We start from the raw sequence: 21591 nt of genomic DNA on the forward strand, positions 1-21591 counted from the left end.
GAACCATCTGCATTCAAAGCAGATGTGCTATGGCCCTTCCCTGTTATAACATTTGTGGTGAGTGCTAATTTTATGACCCAATTTTTGTTTTTAAAATCTTTTAATTGTCCCTAAAATGCCTTACTGGTTATAATTTTTTAATGAATTATAGCATCAAAGCACCATAATACCATAGCATTATGGCAGTATAACGCTAAATCCCTGTTCCATAAAGAAGAAGAAAAGGCTGGAAAAGTGATTTTAAAATAGGGTCATAAAATGTCAGTTACAATTTCACTTGTGCTACGAGTTAACCCATCTAAAAGCAGCCTTAGTAATGCAGCTATTGAACAGAGTGCTCTAGTTCTGGGCAGGACACTGGTTTTACCAGAATGTACCAGTCAAGTTGTTCTCGAAGCTACCAGCATGAGTTTGACCAAACTGCAGGAGGCAGTGGAAGACAGGAGTGCCTGGCGTGCTCTGGTCCATGTGGCCACGAAGAGTTGGACACGATTAAATGACTAAACAACAACAACCAGTCAAGTTGGGAAAAGCAGAGGTTGATAAGACTCTCCATGGAGTCTTTTTCTCTTCCATGGCCTTCTGCTGGAGGCATGCGTGTGGAAGTGCTTGGATTATTGCCGGAGTGGCACTGTTACAGGTGCCACATAATACTCATTCCGCATTTGTAAGATATCAATCCTGCCCTTTGGAACTCACTGCCTATTGTCATCATGCAAGCGCATTCACTGTGCCTGCTAAAAACATTTTTGTTTAGCTACCCAGATGCAGAGAATATATACATATGTTTTAATATGTGTTTAGCTTATAACTGATATAAATCAGAGTGGCTGGGAAAACCCAGACAGAAGGACGTACTATAAATATCAGTATCATCATCATCATCATCAGCTTTGGTGATAACTCATAGCTGAGTAAGACTGTCTTCCTTAAACACGGTTTTAACAATGAGTCCGTAAGTGACTGTGGAGGCCAATTCTGGATCCACACGTCCTTCCACAGTGGGGACACTGGTTTCCGGTCGGGAGTTGATCACAGTGTAGATTTGCCAAGCGCGCCTTCCTCTTAGCACATTTCTCCCTTGCATCCTGAGTTTGAGTATCTTCAAAGCCCATAACACCTTTGGTAAAGGCTGTTCTCCAATTGGAGCGTTCACAGGCAATTAACAACAACAACAACAACATTATTATTATAGCTGCTTTTAACTTTTTGCTGATAATTTTATTGTTTCACTCTTTTTGTAAACTGCTTTGAGGTGGTGATTGTTGTTTTACAATCAAGTGGTATATAAACTTTATGAAATAAAATATGTTGGCCCATCGTGTATTCCATATGTATCTCTTACCTGTGCCTCTCAAAGGTTATACCCACAGGCTGTCCATCTGTGGTCCATACCTGCTTCGCTGGGAAGGAATGGAGCCACTGGTTGTACATATGGGACTCCAAGAGCATAATGCAGTGCACATTCAGCAGAACAAGGGTTGAGGAATGAGGAGAGACAGAAAATGGCTCAGTGGAGTTCTGTAGGATGGAGGTTGGATTGTGCTGTTTTGGGCCTATGGGCACATTTGCAAACCAGAGGGGCTGTTGTGGACTACACTTCAACTAAACACACACCACAATCTATTATAGTGGTTATAATAGAATACTTCTGTCAAGCCTAATTTCAGCAGGGAGAGGGTACCATATAGGTGCCTGTAAATGCTTTTGCAGCCACCTATGTGCCCATGTGTGCCATGCTGGCAAGCCGTGCCTTAGTATATTATGAAAAATTCTGCAGCATCTTGAAATTTGGTAAAACACTTCTGCGATGAGCTTTTCTGCTTACTGTTAAAAAAGCCTCGCTGATCTCAAATGCATTAATCTAAAAAGTAACTCCTGTATTACTGAATTTTTTAACAATGCATTTCAGCTAAGGAAACCAAGATGAGTCATCTTCAGATTCAACAAAGTGTTTACATAATTATTGAGTTAAAAAATAGCCCAGTGTTCCAGACAGAGAGGTGTGGGGTTTTTTTTGTCTTGCTGGTAGAAATGCAGTTCTAACGTTTGAATCTAGCACACAGAGTAAATCATCAAATATTTTCATATTACAAAAAGGTGGGAGACTACATGATTCCTGGGCATTTTGAGACATTTATGCATGGAAACGCTGGTGGCCTACCACCCGTTTCCAGCTCCTGCCCAGCTTCCTGTGTAAGAGACTCTGGCTATTAGAGAGTGAAGCCTAATATTGGTACCATTTGCCTGGGGTCTCCTCCCAGCACCCCCACCTGCAAATGCTTTATTGACATACTACAGAGGCTTCTGAGGTATTCCCTCATTGTTTTTTGTAAAATGCTTATTTACAACGAAGCAGTAAATAGTTTTCATGTAGTATGCTGCTTAGTGAAACACTGAGCTCACTTTCAATGAGGTGCCACGTTGAATCTGGGAAACACAGCACTTACAGTATCCAGCTTTCTTGTAGTTTGTTTGCTGTATCAAAAGCAGTATCTCATGTGGTGCTTTGCAGCATTCAAGAGACCGCTTTTAATCCAGCAGGTATCCTGAAAAATGAGAGAATGTCCTCTCATTTCATCATGATATGGGAAGTAAAAGCTGGGATTAAAGCTGCAGAGGCAAGAGGGCACATTCGTAGCAAATCCCAGCATTCATGTTGGTCAGGCAAATAGATTTCCTTTCCGGCTGTCTGAGATTCCTCAGCACTAGACAAGAGAACATCCATAGGCTTCTAAGCATGTTTCCCTGTAGGTTCTTGGGTATCTTCTCATGTAGCACTGGGCCAGGAAGTCACCTTGATATAGATCTTACACAGCATTTTAAACTCTGGAACTGTCTCCCAAGTATTTAGTACTTGTGTGTGTTGCATCAAGTAATAAGGATGTATAATTATATAAACTGGCACTTTCCCCTAATGTACTAGTGTTAGATCCTTTCTTGCTTACCACTAAGATTAACTTAAAGGAGGAGAGCAACTATATATAGGCAGTGTTCTTTCTTTTTCAACACAGTATCTACATAGCTGTCAACTTTTCCCTTTTCTTGCGAGGAATCCTATTTGGAATAAGGGAATTTCCCTTTAAAAAAGGGAAACGTTGACAGCTATGGGTATCTATGTGTGTTAAAATCTGATATAAAATATATAGAGTGATATTTCACAAAAGAGCTAACAGACTCAACCAACAGAATTTAAGCTAGCACTTAACAACTAAGAATTTGTTCCACAATGTATATACATCCCTCTCCAACTGCAGTCCTTACTTTCACATCAAGAAATCCTCTCACAGGAAAAACTCTTGCACATTGATGACCATACTCATATTGCATTATACTACAGACTGTCCTCTCTTTTTATAGATGTTCCTTTCTGTTCTTGCTGCTCTCAACAGCGGTTGTATCCAGTGTTAGTCTTACTCAGGGTAGAACCACTGAAATTAATCGGGCATGGTTAACTTAGGTCTGCTCTTAGGATCAATACTGGCTCCAACCCCAGAGTTCTCAAATAACCACCAGTCTCCCAGTGTGGCAGAAGTCTGATACCAGGCCTGAGAACACACACAACTTTTTCAGTCCCCCTAAATGGAGAAAGGCAGGCATGCACCAGTTTAGTCTCTTTGAAGCAGTAGCTATCTCTGCTTCCCTTTCCCTTGCCTCTGGCAGGAGAGGTCTACAATAACAGAATATTCATTATGCCACCCAAACCACTCCTCTCATGGATAGTCAGTTTTATGCTAAAGCCACTGCAACCTAGAAATAAGGCCTTTTCTGGGGCACATGAATGTAAGAGATACATGATTGGCAGAAGATGAGGAATGAATGTGCTTCCCTAGAAACTTCAAAAGGCAACTTATAGTAGTATCTTAAAATAAGTTCCATAAGAGTTCAAAGTGTTCTCCTCCTCAGGGACAACTAATGTGAGGAAGTATTTCAGGCTAAAAAGTATGTTACATTTAGGGTATTGTATGACACAAACTGACAAATAAACATCCCACTTCCTGTTTTTGTTCCTCACCCAAAAGATGTGGTGAGGCAGCTTTCTCTTCCCACTGTCATCTAATCAGAAATAAGGCCTAGATTGCCAGAGTCTCCTTATAGTTTTGTTCATTTTCTTTAGCAATCAGGGCTTCTGTAAATCTTTCCTTATTTACATGCAGGCATGGATAAACTATGCTTGCAGATCAGGAATGTAACTGATTTTGTAGTTACAAATGCAATATTGATCATTTCCCCCTCCATTAACATTTACTTCGCTGAAATATTTCTTTAAGTTTTGAAACAGCTTCTGTAACCTTCAGATAGGCAGCCTCCGTGAGGAAGATCCCCTGCATTGGACATGGGAATTAGGTCAGATCAGGCATAGGCAAATTCCGGCCCTCCAGATGTTTGAGACTACAATTCCCATCATCCCTGACCACTAGTCCTGTTAGCTAGGGATGATGGGAATTGTAGTCCCAAACATCTGGAGGGCTGGAGTTTGCCTATGCCTGGGTCAGATAGACACAATACACTCTTAATGAAAGAGCATGTACTTGACTCCCTGGTCTATCTACCTTTATAATCTATTTACCTGTAATGGATACCATCTTTAATAGATAACTTACCTGTGATAGATACTACAATCTTAAAGAATGGAGCAGCTTTCCCTATCAGTGGACAAAACACAGAAAGATGCAGGATTAGAGATGTGAATTGGCTTATTCTTTGCCTGCCCTGTGTTTCCCGAAAGAGAGGAGGAGCTGCCTCACACCATCAGCCTTTGGAGCAGCAGCACTGCACTGTTTCAAAGCAATAGTACCGCTCTTAGCTGTCTTTGCCTTATAGTAATGGGAGAGAAATTTTTGCCAGAGTCTGTGGAGTGCTGCTCCAGAGCTGATCTGATGCACTGCAACTCCATTCTGCCTGTTTAGGGGTGTGTGTGCACCCTGCATCTCACCCTTGCAAGAATCAGGTGCTTACATCTGATTAAGTACCAAATGTAATGGTAGCAAATGCAATGGTAGCAATCAACTGCAGTTTAACATGGCGGAATCAACCTCAGCTTTCTCCTGGGCTTGCACCAACCCACCCACCTCTCCTCCTCTTCCGTAGCTGGTTGATGTGTAGCAGCTGCTGCTTTTTAGAAAAAGAAAAGCGTAACCTAATTCTGAATGCCTTACAATTTCCCTCTTTTCTTTGAAATTCCAAATGGGCAGAAGGGAGAGGAGAGCCGTGGATCAGATCCAAGCAATTTTGAAGGAAACTGATTTTCTAGATCCATTCCGTTTGGGGTTTAGGCAGTTTTGGCACAGAAACTGTTTTAGGTATCCTGTATGATGACCTCTGCTGGTAGGCAGGGGAAAGGCGTCCCTGTAAATTCTCCTTGACCTCTCAGCCAGCAGCTTTCAATACCATCAACCATGGTATCCTTCTGGAGCAGCTGTCCAAGTTAGGGGTGGGTGGCTTTGCGATGGTTCTGGTCCTACTTGGATGGTTGTTTCCAGAGGCTGATGCTTGGGGGAGTGCTGTTTGGCCCTGTGGAGCCTTCAATATGGGGTTCCTCAGGGTTCAATTTTATCCTCTGTGCTGTTTAACGTAGAGGTCTGGAGGGTGGCAGCATGAGAATGGGCCTTTTTGTGGAATGCTTTCTATAGGGAGGCTTGCCTGTCTCCTTCATTATGTATCTTTAGGTGCCAGGTGATAATGTTTCTCTTCAACCAGGCCTTTGACTCATTAACATTCTATATCCTTTTAAATGTGTTTGTGGGAGGGGGTATTGTTTTTTGTTTTTATTGTGTATTTAGCTGGAATTTGACTATCAATAACAGTGCCCGGGCAACTTTTGCATCTGGATTTTCACTTTTTGAAATCTGGCAACCCTATCCAGAGCCACCCAGACTCTTAACATAAGACTGCTTATGACCTTGCAGTCTTTGCAAAATCTATTATTGGCGATTAATTTTTGTTTTTGTTTTTTTATTATACTTGTACCTTGATACATTTCTGAAAATGTCAAACTGATGAAAAGGTGTGTGTTTCTTACCAAAGTTGATTTTTTGGGGGGTGGGGGTCAGAATTCATGAACAAAAAGTCATCTTTGGAAAGCAGAGCTGCTCTAATTTGTGACTTCGCCATATGAAACTTGATCAGAACATTCTCAGTAGGAAATTGGGGCTAGCAAATAGCAATCTGCCTCCATATATATGCAAAGATGTGAAGCATGCAACATTATTAGGGGGCCACTACCAGTCTACCAGTATTTTGAACATTTCTCCTTACCCTCTGAGTTGCCATTGATTTGATCTTTGCATTTGACCCCCTGATGCCTCCCAGTCCACCCCTTTCCTGCCTCTTCATTTCTTTAGGATAATGTCTTAATTGCTGCACATGCAACGGTATGATCAAAATGTAATATATTATTGCCTTTGTTTTGTTGCCTTTTAAAATGCTTGGCCTTGATGTTTTATTAATTTCTCATTTTATTATTTATTGCTTGGGGTATTAAACAGCACACAACATACAAATGAATGTAAATCATTCTTTGACATATAGACTTATCACTTGTTTTTGTTTATAAATACGTTTGACATTTCTGCGTGCCCCCCACTTCTTCTTCTTCGTCTTCTTCTTGTTGTTCTTCTTCTTTTTTAATAGGTTAGAAAAAGAGAACATTCAGCACAGCTTTAGCAATGAGGCAAAGACCCGAGCCCTTCAGGCCCAGCAGAGAGAGCAGGAGCTGACACAGAAGATGCAGCAAATGGAGGCCCAGCATGATAAAACTGGTAGGTGGTAGGGAAAGATTAGAGCCTGGGCATTCACTCACAAGCCCGGCCCACGCCTTACTGTGAAATGACATCAGGAACACCTGTAACCTTTGGCTGGCCGAAGGGAGCAGATGCTAACTACACCGGAGATTCCGAATTACATATTAGTTAGCGTTTAAAAGAGAAAATGGAAAGTATTGCCCACTGTCTGTTGATTTCAGAGTGCTGCTCTCACATCTGTTGCACCATCTGGATTATGAGTTTATTTACCTGTGTTCAAGAAACGTAAAGCTGAGAGGGACCACAACAAAGTAGAAAAACAAAGGACTTGTTTTTGGCTGGATTTTCAGGCACACATGTTATATAAAGAAAATAGCATCAGAAGCTCTGCAGGAAATGCTCTGAGCTTACAGTTAAAGTCTCTTGAATAGCATTGAACAGTTCCCACAGTACACACATTATAGCTACTCTAAAAGCTTAATGAGTTTGCTTCAGAATCCAAACTGGAGAAAAGCTTTAGCCATTAATCGGTACTTAATTCACTGTCGCAGCTGGATGTAATTCACTGGCTCCAAATTAATATGTTCCTTTATTTAATCTTTGCAGGCTCACACATTTTTAGAATTTGTATTTTCTGTCCTCCTCAAATCTAGATGGATCTTTAATCCTTTGCAGCAGTGAGAGAGAACCTGAAGAATGCAGTTTAAATTGATAAATATAGGACATTGGTAACAGCTGGCAGCATGACTGGAACCTGATGTGCTTCAATATTTTGGCACAGCTGACCTGTAATTCTTTACCTTTTATAGTATGAAAGTAAAGCGGATTTACAGAATTGTTGACAGTCAAAATATTATGTGTGGTCCTTTTATATCGGGGGTGGACAAATTGCTTTTCAGGTCCACATCAAAACTATATCATGAGCTGTAGAATGGCAGCAAATTTGCATATTTAAGCTGTAAGTAGCATTGCTCACAGAAAATATGCATAAATTGCATATTTTAAAAACCTGAATTCTGAAACTACAGTTGGTGGATGTGTTGCTGTTGGCAATTCAGTGAGCCCCCAGTAATGCATTTAAATGTGTGTACAGACTATAAATGTTGCTAATCAGCTTAGTAAGACGGGGAATCATATTTGTGTATTTGCCTTTTTAGATCATATCCCAACCCTCCCATAATCTCTGTATCTGGCTTAACCAACTATTTATCATTTATTGAAAGAGAGGAAAAATAACAAATAGCTCCAGTTCCCACTGAAAAGCATATAAATTCCCCCAAAGTAGACAGTGACTTTGGGGGAGTTGCTCATGACCTGGGTGTACGTTATGCCTTGATCAGGCCCTCACTTGATCCCTTAGCCAGGGGAGAGAGGGAAGCTAGATCCCTGGTGGGACAGAGGACTGGCCAGATTGGAGGTAGCAGTCAGTTATCAGGGCATTCCAGAAATTCAGGACTGGTGTCAAGCATGGGGAGGCCGTCCAAAGTGGGTGTGGTCCACTAAGCAGGGTCATAAGGCAAAGCCAAGGTCAAACACAATGGAGTATTCTAAAGCTAGGCAGCATTCCAAGAGCAAGGTATCAGCAGAGGCCAGCAACTCAGGGTTCGTTGGCATAGGAAACAGGAGCAAATTGCTGGGCTGCACAAAACTAAGTGCCTGTGTTGTTCCAGCAACAAATAGGCTTCAGCTGGGCTCTTATGCAACCTGGTCACCCAGACCTAGGTGCAGCTGGGAAGCCCAGCCTGCCAAGATTTCCTCTTTCCAGAGAGGTTCCTTATTCCTGAGGAGCCTAGTTCTTCTGGGCTTTCAAGTATGCACAATAGACGACTGTGCCTACATTGTCTGATGTGATGTTCCCTATGGATTTCTGAGCCCAATTTCAGGTATTAATGTTGCAGTATAAAACTTAAAACAGCTTGAGACCTAAATAACTAAAGGAGCACCTTTGCTTATAGGTGCCTACCTAAATCTGCAGTCCTTCCCATTGTCCCTTTGTCAAGTAAACTGCATAGTGTGATGGCATGGAATGAGGTTTCTGTGGTAGCACTCCATCTCTGAAACAATCTCTCCCTGGAGATGTGCCTGGTCCCAACATTTCTCACTTTTCAGGGCTTTTTAGAGTGCTCTTGGTGATGGTGGAGAGTGCGTGTGTGTGTAGTTATTTTAGTTTATTTTAGTCTTCTGATGCTTCATTGTGCTTATGTTATCCACCTTTTGAGGGAATATGGTGCTGGTGGTTTTACGATTTATATGACTATTACTTACGTTACTGTTTTATGCTGCTGGTTTTGTTTTAATATTATTGATAATTATAATGTCGTTTTATCGTTATAAGCTGCTTTGGTTTCTTTGATAGAGAGCAGGGTATTGAAATTTTAGATAAATCTTGATTGAATGAATATATTTGTCCTTTCATTGTTCAGAGAAATTTCTTGTCCTGGACAGTTTCTGCTTAGGTACTCAATGACTAGCTGCTTTGCCCTGGAGCACATGTGTGATCTTGTCTAGCTCCTGGGATGCTTCTCAGAGTATACCATTCTTAGAACAAGATTATCTTGCCTTTCTTAACATCCTTTGCTAGCCTGGATTGCTAGCTCAACACTGAACTGACAGCCATCTCAGTTTCAAACTGTGTTCTGTTTGAATTATGCAGCAGTGACACCAATCCTAGCAGGCCAATCTTTGCTAAAAATGAATGCAATTATTTGCTTTATGGCTTCATTCTACACAAGTGTATTAAGGGAAAGGGACTATTTGTGGCATCTCTCTGCATTCTATACAGCACTTCTGCGTATAAGCAGCTGTGACTTGGCATAGATGTTCAGAACAAGTTGTCATTTACTTTTTCCTTCCTTATCTGTAAGATCTCACTTAATTTGCTTGCTTTGGAGAATAGTATTTTGTGCCCATTGATATTTCTAATATGAATAACAAGAAAGGAAAAGTTAAGACATATTGAACACAAATATCTCATCTCAAATGCAATTATATTAAATTGTTTCACAGATGAAGGAACTAGAATTTTATCTGCTATTTAATTGAATACTCTGGTTTGTTTTGTTTTTCATATAGAGGTCTGATCATAGTGCTTGCCGTATTCCATATTTCCCCTTGACATTTCATTTGATGAATTAGTGAATTAAAATCTTCAATAATTTAAAACTGAAAAAGTCAAGATTTTTGCTATGTTGTGAGGTACAAAATTTCAAAGCTCAATTCTCTCCCCACCCCAACCTATACCCATGGCCTTTTTCACATATCTTGTCTCCATTTTCCGGTGTTTCCCATGTCTACAGTAAATTGGAGCTGTTGGCTAACAACTGCAAGAAGCTGTTCAGTTAATAATTTCAGTTACATATAAGGAAAATATTATATTTGCACTTTCTGAAGATTGGTCAAGTTATGGTGTCTTCATACCAGCTTTCTGTACCTTCAGTTTTCTCTTAAAGACATCTATATTGTGCTGTACAAGTCCTCCTTAATGAATGTTTCAAATATACTTCCGCATATTCTGTGATCCATCCAGCAAAGTAATATGACTCAAATGATAGCTTTTGTCTATCTCATGTGGAAGTTAGTTTGATTACATTAGCTGGTAGAACATGAAATATATTTTCTAAGGTCAGGTATTTGACCTCTAGACCACTGTAGTTTGGTGCTATGCAGATGTCCTTGGCAAGGGACCATATAAAAGAATTTAGCAATCAAAAGAGGAATGTGTTTTGGTATCACTGGAATAATCTTTGTAGTACTATAGAACAGTATATAGTGACAGACCATAATATGAACATGTTAATGATTATCTGCTGTGAAACTGCTCATAAGATTCATGTGGAACTACAGAACACTTAGTCATTGTAATTTCTCCTAAAATCCATTACATTTAGGACTGCTGGAAAGTGTGTAATGTGTGACAATATATATGCATCCTGTTTCATACACAGAATTACTTTCCATGTAGGAATTTTATCAGTTTGAACTAGTGCTGATGGTAAATTTCTCCACGTTCACCGACCCTTTCACCAGGGATGGATTGGAGCCGGGAATAAATGTTGGTTATTTTTCTTGAGCTCCAAAATGTTGGGTTGTTTTGGGGGAGGGGTTTGTGGGGGATGATGGTCTTATCATTGCAGGAGCTTGCTCTGTATTTTTCCTTTGTATAAAACAGTAGAAGCAGTGCATTGTCCTCACTAAGTCATTCCAGAGGTACTCTGGGAAGGCAGCATGGTGGCCAGACCACCGCTGGAAATTGGAATGGCATTCAGCTGTCAGCAGACCCACTGAAATTGATGGACATGACTTAATTGGGCCTGTCAATTTTAATAGGTCTACTCTGAGTAAAATTGAATTCCATCCATCATGACCATAGCTACTGCCACCAAACCCTCAAAAAAAAAAAAAAAAAAAAGGGAGCACAAACCATTTCAGCCCTCAAACCTTCCCGCAAAAATCACAGTCCCTATTCTTGGGATTTCAGGGTGTTTCACTACAGCTCAAGTTTGAAGCAACATTAAAATGGGAAGGGGGAGACAAAAAAATTGGTAGGGGGCTTCTCTCACACAGATTTAGTCATGGGCAAATAAGATCAAGATGCTCAGGAACAGGCTTGAGCATGTGGTTTTCTTACCACTTTTGAAGGGACTTTTGTATTATGACTTTCCATAGAGATTCGGATGTCAATTTCTTTAATTGAAAACTAGGTTCTAGCGTTAATATAACACTTTAAAATGTTCCTTCTAAAATGTCCTGTATTACATTTCAAACTTTGTATACGTAGAATATAACATATGCACATTTTTTAATGTATGCTTTCTAGTTAATGAACTGGATTCCTTGCTGAGTTCGCAGAATGCACTCTTATCAAAATTAAAAGAAGAGTGCTGCACGTTGGCAAAGAAGCTTGAAGATATGACAGAAAAAAACAGGTAGGCAACATTTTTACTCTTTGTACACAGAGCTACTTGCAGGCTTACGACTTACAAGTAGCTAATAGAAATTTGTGAGTTGATAAGCCATTTTTACAGCACTTACATCGTTCAGTTTTAGTATTATGTTTCTAGTCTTCCATATTCCTCAACATAGACATTAAATGTGAACAAAATCACATACACAACCAGGTCTGCCCCACTGGTGAGGTAAGGTGAGCACTGGCAGATGAAGGTGGGTGCAGTCTGCCCCGGGTGTCTTTCCTGAGAGGGGGGGACATCGCCGCTCCATCCTCCTGGGCCGCTTGTGGCACCCCCTCCCCCGGGACGCTGGCGGCACGTTTCATCCCTGCTGGCTGCTAGCCCTGCCCCCAGGTGCATGGCATGCTGCCTCTGCCTCTGAAGGTGAGGCATCTGCCTCGAATGGTAGAAGCCTAAGAGGCAGCACCTGCCTCACCTCCACCACCACCAGCACTGGTTTCCAAGGAGATCTTGCCAAAATCTTATAAGATCTCACGAGTGCACAAGGTCTCGCAAGATTTTGGCAAAATCTGTCTGGAAGCTGGCACTGCTGTCAGTGCTTTGTGGATGCCACTGCACAATGCAGGTAAGAGAGCCATGGTACCAGCGGTGTGGCAGCAGTGGGGGGGGGGAGGGAGGGAGGCAGCATGTTCCCATTTCTCCTCAAGCAACCTGCTGCCCCTGTACACAACCAATGTGGGCAGACTACTTTCTTTTTCCATTTCTGTTCACTTAGGTCTTAGGATACAGTAACTTGATCTTTTAATGTAGTGTGAGCCACAGGAAAGCCCTCAGACAAATATCACATTCACACACCTGTCACATTAGAGCTACTTACCGCATGCCCAGCTTATACACAATTAGTGTTAATATACATGTGGCACTAATGTAGCAACATGTATGTGGACAGGTGCATGTGGTAACTGTATTCAGACATGATAAAGACTACATAGACTGCTGACACATCTTTAAATCAAATCTTATATAGTGGTGCCTTTGAGGTACATGTCCCTTTCCTCTTTGCCCACTTATTGGTGAACATATAATCCCATCTTGCAAAAAGTAGGTGCTTATATCTGATAAATGCCAAATGTATTGGCTGCATTGAGGCATCACAATAAATTATGGCCTATCTTGACAAACAGAAGCCTAACCTCCTTCTGGGCTTGCGTTGTCCCACCTCTCCTCTCTGCCTCCAGCATAGCTGGCTTGGGATATGGCACCTCACCAACACTCCTAAGAAGTAAGAAGTAGACACAGCTTTGGGTCTGAAGCCCAGACATTTGTTAATATGCTTCAGAATGTAGTAAAAGATGCCCTTCTCTTCAAGTAGTGTGTGTTGAGATCTGTCCTCAAACTCTGATTTGTATGGAAGACTCACGTGGTTATGATAGTGTGCTATTGTTGAAAGAGCATTTCACTTTCTAATTGAGAGACAATATGGTGAGTTTCATTGCTCCAGTTAAATGATATATATTGAATTGTAATTGTTTACACTTGCTCCTTAACCATCACAGTTTATTCTCTGATGCTGACTGGGTTTGTACCTATTTTGCTCTGTAGCTGTTGGCATTAGCACAACACTTTCTTCAAACTATACAGGGCACCCATGGACACCCAGAGCTTGGAGCAGGCCTAAGAGATGATGCTTAAATGCTTGCTAGTTTTTTTCAGCAATTGTGTAGCTTCTGCCAGGAAGTTTCAAAAAGAAAAGCCCTTTTCCAATTATTTGTAGTGTAGTACAGATAGATAGGTTTTGTGATTTCCCCTCCCCCCCCAATCACAGGTCTCACCATTTTTCTGATTGAGCTTCACAAATTAATGCCTATTAAATACTCACTTACTTTGGGTAAGATTGCCTAGGATTGGAATTAAAGATGCATAAAACATTTTGAGGTCTTCTGTTGAATATACTTAGGTTGCCTGAAGATGAATTTACGTTATGGAAGTGGGTTGCAAACATGCTTTACTGTGTTCGGATATTACCTTAAGTAATGTATTAATAAAGCTAGCCTTCAGGCGTAATTGGTGTGTAGAATCTATAATAATAAAAATTGTAATGAGTGAAAATTTCCCTACATATATGGGCGGATCTTGGAAGTGCTTGATTTACTCCCCTCAAGCTGCACAGTTGACACTGTGTACACATGCAAATGTAAAAATACAGCCCTACAGTGTTCTCGGTATAATTTTGCTTACCCTCTTTTTGGGTTGTCCCAAAGTTTGAGGCTTGTGGATTGATGCTTGACACTGCCCATTGTGTATTTGTGATTTGCGTTTTGTAATTAAGGGCAACAATGGGAGTCCATTGGGTCTCGTTATATATAATGGTTGGTTTAATTTGTTTCACTTCTATCTTGTTAATTGTAAATTGATCATTAAGATTTGAATTCTAATCTGTCACTAGGGCTGAGTGTATTGAAGCTAGAGAAATGATCCTGTTTTTAATCACTGATGATGAGAAACAAATTTTACCATTTCAGTGCATATTGCTGTCCATATATTTTAACACTATATTTTATGGTGTTATAAATATTGTTAAATGACTTTTAGTGTAGTTTTACTGTTTGACTATAATGGATAAATTATATTACCATTTTGGCAACAGTAGGCATCCAACTGTGTGAGTTTAATTGAAGTAAAGAACACGCACCCGGTTGAACTGTTTTTCTGCATGTTTGATTGGTGCTCTATTAGAAGACGGCAGTCATTACACTGAAGCACTGTGAGGAAAGCATTTGCCCAAGGTAGAGAATCAGAATGCCAGACATTCTGAAAAAACCTACTACGGCAGTGATACTCAGCCCCTTTTCTGAATTATCGAGTTTTCAATTAAAATCAATAGAACCTACCTCACATTTAATTATAATACTATGAAATGGTCAGATTCGTGAGAAATGAAAAAACCATTCTAATGGACAAAGCATCTAGGTTGGAATTTCTATGCTGCCTACCAAAGGTTGGAGGAAGAAAGCTGGCCATGAGCCACCTTTGTACATATCCTAAATGTTGAATTGATTTAAAGGATAGTGCAGCTTTTTGACAGCATCAGATTTACAGGGGCTTCCTGATGTTTTGTTTTGCAATACTACTGCAATCATACTATTTCCATTGCTCTGCTTAGAATTCAGACAAGCTTGTTGGGCTAGTAGCAAAACCTAGAGTCCTAAGATAGACTTTACCCAAGGAATCCCTTCTGCAATTAATCGGTTGGACCCAGCTCTGTCCCTGGGGGCCCAAGTAACCTCAGTAGCCAGAAGCCACTTTTACCAGTTCTGCCTGGTATGACAGCTATGACTGTTTCTGAACTGGGAAAACTTGGCCACAGTAGTTCAGGCACTGGTGACTTCAAGACTGGATTACTGCAGTGCACTCTATGTGGGGTTTCCCTTGTCTTTGACCTGGAAACTGCTGCTAATGCAGATTGCTGCAGCATATAACAACTCTGCTGGTTGCTGAGGTGCTGGTTGAACCCAGCTCAAGTTCAAGGTGTCACTGTTGTTACATAAAACTCTTAATGGCATGGGATCGCCTTGCCCAGCATGTGACCACTCAACTTCTTTCATCTGTGAAACTGGTACTATTACAGGTGCCACACAATACTTGTTCTGCCCTTCTATGAAATCTTTCTTTTATTCTGGGTGTACCTACGCTTTGGAACTCCCTGCCTAAGGGCATAAGGTAGAGACATTCACTATGTTCTTTTTGGTGCCTGCTTAAAACATTTTTGTTTAGGCAAGTATTTCTAGACATGTAGGTGCTGATGTGTTTTAATCTTTTTTTGTTGTTGTTGTTGTTTGTTTACTGCTTATTTTAACTGTCTTTATGGATAATGTTAATATTTCTTAGAAACTGCTTAGAGGTTTTGTTACTCTCCAGCAGTATATAAATTTTGTTAGGTAAAAGAGATGATGAGAAAAGAAAAGAGATGCTTCATGTTGAACAAATCTGTAGAAATCAATTTATTTGCCTGTACTGTTTTATTAACATTTGTATAAAGCCTTTTTGTAGTGTGGACTTCTTGCAGTGTCCAGTCCATTTCTTGTGCATTTATGGAGGTGTAAGTTCACAGAGTTCAGTGGAAATTATTGCCCATTAAATATTTAGGATTGCAGTTTTGCAATAGCTTTATAATATCCTCTTCTTGCTTGGTGGTTCATATCAAAGAATGTATAGTATTGTATAAGGTGAGTTTCATGCATTACTAATAGCCATCTTTCTTGTAACCCATCTGCCAAAAAAAATTCCATACAATTTTTAAGCCAACTGCTGCAATACTACTTATTTTAATTTTAAAAGTAAGTAAGATGCTTCCCACGCAGATGTATACTGGACTTTTGTTAAGGTGGTTGCACACTGCAGGATAAAATCTGGCAACATCCATCATCAGTGTGCTTAATTCTCCAGGTCTGAAGTCAGCCAGCTTACTCAGGAAAATGAATATGTCCATGACAGACTTGAGAAAATGCTGAAAAGGAATGATGAATTGGAGGAGCAGTGTATCCAACATGGAAGGATGCATGAGAAAATGAAGCAAAGGTAGGAGGATTTAGTAATTTATCCCTATGTGGGTCTACAAACCTTGTGGTTCCTTTGATGTGCATGTTCTTAAGCTTCAGGAACAAGACCAAACTACAGTGGTACATACGCTTCAGGTTACATATGCTTCAGGTTACAGACTCCACTAACCCAGAAATAGTACCTCGGGTTAAGTACTTTGCTTCAGGATGAGAACAGAAATTGTGCTCTGGCGGCGCCGCGGCAGCAGGAGGCCCCATTAGCTAAAGTGTTTTTCAGGTTAAGAACGGACCTCCGGAAAAAATTAAGTACTTAACCCGAGGTACCACTGCATTTTAGACTATGGTTTGATTGTGTAAATATTCTGGGTATTGTTTCAATACACATGCACTGTATATTAAGCATGTATACATGCACCCTATATTAAACATGCACTTAAAAAACCCCCCAGTTAATTTCACACACGATCTTAGGCTGTTTATATTGTCTGCACTGACACTCATATGAACGGTCTAAATATATGTTATTCAAATAAGCTTGTGTCCTATTTAAGCAGCAAGTATGTTTGTGTCCTAATCCTTCATTAATTGGCATATTTTTCACTGGCTTTTATTTTAAACCTTTTTTACTTCCTTATCCGTAAAACTTGAAATCTCATTTAAATATCAACAGAACAGCAGTTACCTTTTAAATAAAATGTTTGAACATAGAATGTATTTTAGCTCCCTACCCAGTTGAGGCTAACATTGATTTTGATTCTAGGTCTAGGTGCCACACTCTCCTTAGCAATAACGGAGTAGGGAATGGGGTCAAGTCTTCTTCGTTTCCCTTGTTCTTCTTGCTGAGAGAGAGGTGGTAATTTGTATGGTTACATCTGACCCAATGTAATACTACAGAGCAGTCATTGCTGAAAAGTTGTAGAGCACTTGAAATTTTTCTGATGGAGGCTATTCTCTCCCATCTCACGTGATTCCGCTTTGTATTCAGTTGCAAATCAAAGCTCTTGCTTGTTGCCTCAGAGGCAGCTGACCTTCTCTAACATGCCATCTGCAATCACCCCTACATCTGCTTAAGAAATGCCACTTCTCTGTTTTTTTCCTCTCGCTGAATTTCTAAATGTCTTACTTGCTGTTTATGAATCTTGTCGTTTATAATCCTTTGGCCCAATTTCCAGTCCCCTTGGTAATATTCATATCAGAATCTATTAAGTTGCATTTTAGAAGTCAAATGCTTTATAAATGGCAACGTGTTTGCATTTGCTGATTTCGTAATTTTATCTACATTATGGACTGTTTCCTTATACATCCATTCTCTGCTAAACTACCATTTTCTCAAAGGAGGGACTCAACTGGATGCCAGAGGAGACTTTCCTGCTTTATTGTTTTTTTTCATGTCGTGTCCCACAGTTTCAATCTCAAAGGACCCTCAAAATGGCTTTATCTCGGTTTCTGCTTGTCTTGAGTGTCTGTCTTTTCTGTTCGCGGAAAGAGAGATTCAGACCTTTCTCTTTCTTCAGGTTTGTTGAGGAGAAGGAGTAGGACTTTCTCCTACCCAGTGAAACGGTCTCCCTCGGAAAGTGGTGGACTCTCCTTCCTTGGAGGCTTTTAAGCAGAGGTTGGGTGGCCATCTTTCATGGATGCTTTAGCTGAGATTCCTGCATGCAGGGGGTTGGACTAGATGACCCTTGGGGTCCCTTCCATCTCTAAGATTCTATGATTCTATCAGTGTCTTTAAGGCCTACCTATGTATTCACATCAGAACCAGCCACGTTTGTGTATGTTGGGAGGCACTTTCAATCCCAAGCAGGCTTTTGACGCCCCTGAATGGCAGTTTCTGACAACTTCTTCACATTGTTAACACCACCAAATAAAACACTTTGAAGTGCCAACCTATTGGTTAGAGCTTATCTAAATTTACCATGTGAATGAGAATCCCCCCCAGAGTGCAAGTTCTTCCAAGCTGGTGACCTTGTATCTTTTTCTTTTATTTTTAGAGCATAGTAACAACACTCTGCATTTTTCACCACTGTACTAAAATATATACTTGGCCAGCGTATGAAACATCATTACCATGGCAGTGCCTTAGGGCCGAGAGAACAGCTCAGAAATATGATAGACAGACAGGGTTTTAAAATGCTAAGTCCTCTCTTGTTTCTTATCTCTGAATGAGGCATGCTCATGTATTTATAATTAACACAGAAAAGTTATATAGAACAAAAATACGGTTTAACAACCATACCTTTTCATATAGAATAGCCATTCTTTGCTCAGTTACACTAGCTTGTCATCTTCCTGATACTTGTAACTCCAAAACACAGTTTTAGAGTCTATGTAGCTCCTTTCACTTGCTATATACATCTATGTGCATGATTAATATTTTTTAAAGGGTTTTTAACACATACTTGATCTCTTTCAAGTACCACAGTTCAAAGGAAAAGCCTAGAGGATTGGCAGTTTGGGGCAGATGTGTGTCTATTCCTCAGGCATCAGTGGCTGTATGTTAACATTTTTTTAAAAAAATGTTACAGCCATCTGTGTAACAAGACAGCAGAAATCTGCACTTGCCTGCTACTATAAATAAGAAGGAATCTTGTCTGGCTTCAGAGAAGTTGGATTTATAAAGACTTGATGTGTCAAATCCTAATTGTGTACCATGCTGCTGGGATGTGTTGGCAGCCAAGAACCTGAAGTGGTCTTCCCTTCAGACATTTTAGGGAAGCACAGCATTTCTAGAAGCTGTCTCTCTAACGTATGTGTGATTTGAAGGATGTTTTTTTTTTTAATGTGCACTTCACCCAACGGAATTGCCTGCTTTCCCCCTTCCTTCCTTCTCTCTTTCTCTTCCCCCTCTCCTCCCACATAGACAGTATATGACTAAACAACACTATTGTGAACTTTAAATCTTCAAGTGACCCATTTAATTCAGTTGAGTGAAATCATGGTGAAAGGGTGAATGGTTGCAATTAACTTACAGTTTCTACAAACTTTGTAGAAATCGTGCAGTCAGATCTGTTTAGAAAATGTGGTGTGGATTAACAACCAGTTTGTTTTTACTTTTTAATTGGCTTTCATTTTTTAAAACCCTAGGGTATGATCCAAACCACTATGTGTTCAGCTCCCACACAGATGATTCCCAAATGATCAATAAAATCTGGTTTTCTTCCTATTGTGCCCCTGTGTACACACAAATGGGCATGAAAACAATCAGCACAATAGGGTACTAGAATAAATGGGCAATTTGTGTACATCTCCCATATTTTCGTTCATCTCTCTTTCCCATCTTGACATAAGTTACTTGTACTCTGGGACCCATGCCTGGATGTAGACAGAAGGAAAGGGGTGTGTAAAAGAGTCTTCGTGTGAGGGTCTGGCACCTGTGGTGATCTGGATTACTTTACAAAACAGCTTGAATTATCTGTCATGTGCAGCAGGTTTAGTGTGGTTTCTGCACAGAGATGGATGCTATGTTTGTGAAAAGGTTCTGCCCAACACACAAGAGAAGAACACTTATACTTCTATCAGTTTTATGGCATTGCATAGATGGATATTGTTGTAAAAAAATGTTTTTCGTAAAGCACTAGTTTATACCTAGAAATAAATACGGCTATCTACCTATATGAACGTTTTGCCGCACATGAATTGCTAGACTGAATGGGTACATTATTGTCCTTAATTTCATCATACAGATTTTTTTAAAAAAGCTATTTACAACAATCTTTGGTGCAGTATGACCAACTATTTAGCAACTTACGTTCAAAATAAGCAAATAATGAATGATGTAGAAATACATTGCCTGCAATCTTCACATTTCTGAATGTTTAGAACAGGTAGCCAACATAGTACCCTCTAGATGTTGCTAGACTACAACTCCCATCATACCTGACCATAGATGATGCAACTGGAGTTGATGGGAGTTGGAGTACAACAACATTTAGAGAGTACCACATGGAGTACCTCTAGTTTACTATATAAAGAAAGCAATGATGCAAATCCATTTATCGGATTGTGTACAATAAGTATATAAGACTATTTAGGTCACGCTTGAAAAAAATTATTTGGCAAACATTCTTGATCAGTTTCACACCATTGTTTTTCCAGCTGAAGCATGGCTAAGTCATATGATGAGTTTATTTATGCCTCACAATGTCAGCCACAGGTAGAAGAACTTAAAGTCACAAGTAAATGACATCCTTCATATTCTTAGGTACCTTTCAAACACTGGAGCTGCTAATAAGATGCTTGTGAAAACAGGATATTGTTGTGTTATGAGCGCACACTCTCCTATTTTTAAATTCTGCTTAAGCCATACATTTTTTTCTTTTTAAAGTATTTCTGCCATGGCCAAGATTAGAATTTGGTACCAAAAAATCCTGTTTGCATGGCCCAAACTTTCAGTATGTTTTATCTTAGGGAAAGCTTCAAGCTGCTAATCTAAGATCAAAGGATTGAGTCAATGCAACATAATCCTAGCAGATTTATCAAAGAAAATTGTCTAAGTAATACTAGATAACAAGAACAGCATGATATATCCCATAACAGGCTTCTGTTTCAGAAGCTACTCAGGAAAATACCCATGGACAGAAGTTACCGTCACAGAAAATACCCTCCTTTTACTTTCAGATCCATATTGTGTAATAATTCTTAATGGGACTCTGCTTATTCTAATAACATATTTCTAGTGGTGTGGTTTGCCTTTTAATGGTGTATATTTAAATACCTGTCTAACTACATTCCATATTATGGATGCATCTATTTTTTAAAAAGCTTGATTTCTGTGTAGAATCGCTGCAATATTTCAGAATGCACAGTACGGGGTTTTGCAACTACCAACCAGAGAAAGATCCCGCACAGCAGTTCAGCAGCAAATACCCACTTTGGGTATTGAATAATAATTGAGATCTTTGTGCCGGCCTTACATGAACTCCAAATAGCAGTAAAATCTAATTACCAGCCCATTTGGTAAAGTACTTTAAGTGGTACCACATTTGCTTGAATTGCCATGCTCTCTGTGACTTAAGGTATTTGGAATTCTTTTTTTCAAAGAGAGAGAACTTAAAATAAGTACAGATGAGTATGCCACAAAGCATTGTTAAAGAAGTATTTCCAAAATTACATATTTGCTATTAATAGTTATACTGGGGACTCAAATGGAAGTCATGTTGGGAAGCAACACAAATTAATTTTACCTCTTCCGCATGGGTAGGCAAACTAAGGCCCGGGGGCCGGCTACGGCCCAATCGCCTTCTAAATCCGCCCCGTGAACAGTCCGGGAATCAGCGTGTTTTTACACGAGTAGAATGTGTCCTTTTATTTAAAATGCATCTCTGGGTTATTTGTGGGGCATCGGAATTCATTCATTTTTATATTTTTCAAAATATAGTCTGG

The 21591-nt window shown here is 39.9% G+C and overlaps 1 protein-coding gene across 1 annotated transcript in view; it reads left to right on the top strand.

The window, feature by feature from the left end:
* The window catches only part of SDCCAG8 (SHH signaling and ciliogenesis regulator SDCCAG8), an 84435-nt gene that overhangs the window by 42438 nt on the left and 20406 nt on the right, over nt 1-21591 (top strand). Inside the window, exons 14-16 of the mRNA XM_080997697.1 lie at nt 6634-6761; nt 11560-11668; nt 16097-16228. Coding sequence (XP_080853823.1) covers nt 6634-6761; nt 11560-11668; nt 16097-16228 — 369 coding nt within the window. The remainder of the gene's footprint in view (nt 1-6633; nt 6762-11559; nt 11669-16096; nt 16229-21591) is intronic.

Source organism: Podarcis pityusensis, assembly GCF_964106645.2.
Source record: "Podarcis pityusensis genome assembly, chromosome: 3".
Lineage (NCBI taxonomy): Eukaryota > Metazoa > Chordata > Lepidosauria > Squamata > Lacertidae > Podarcis > Podarcis pityusensis.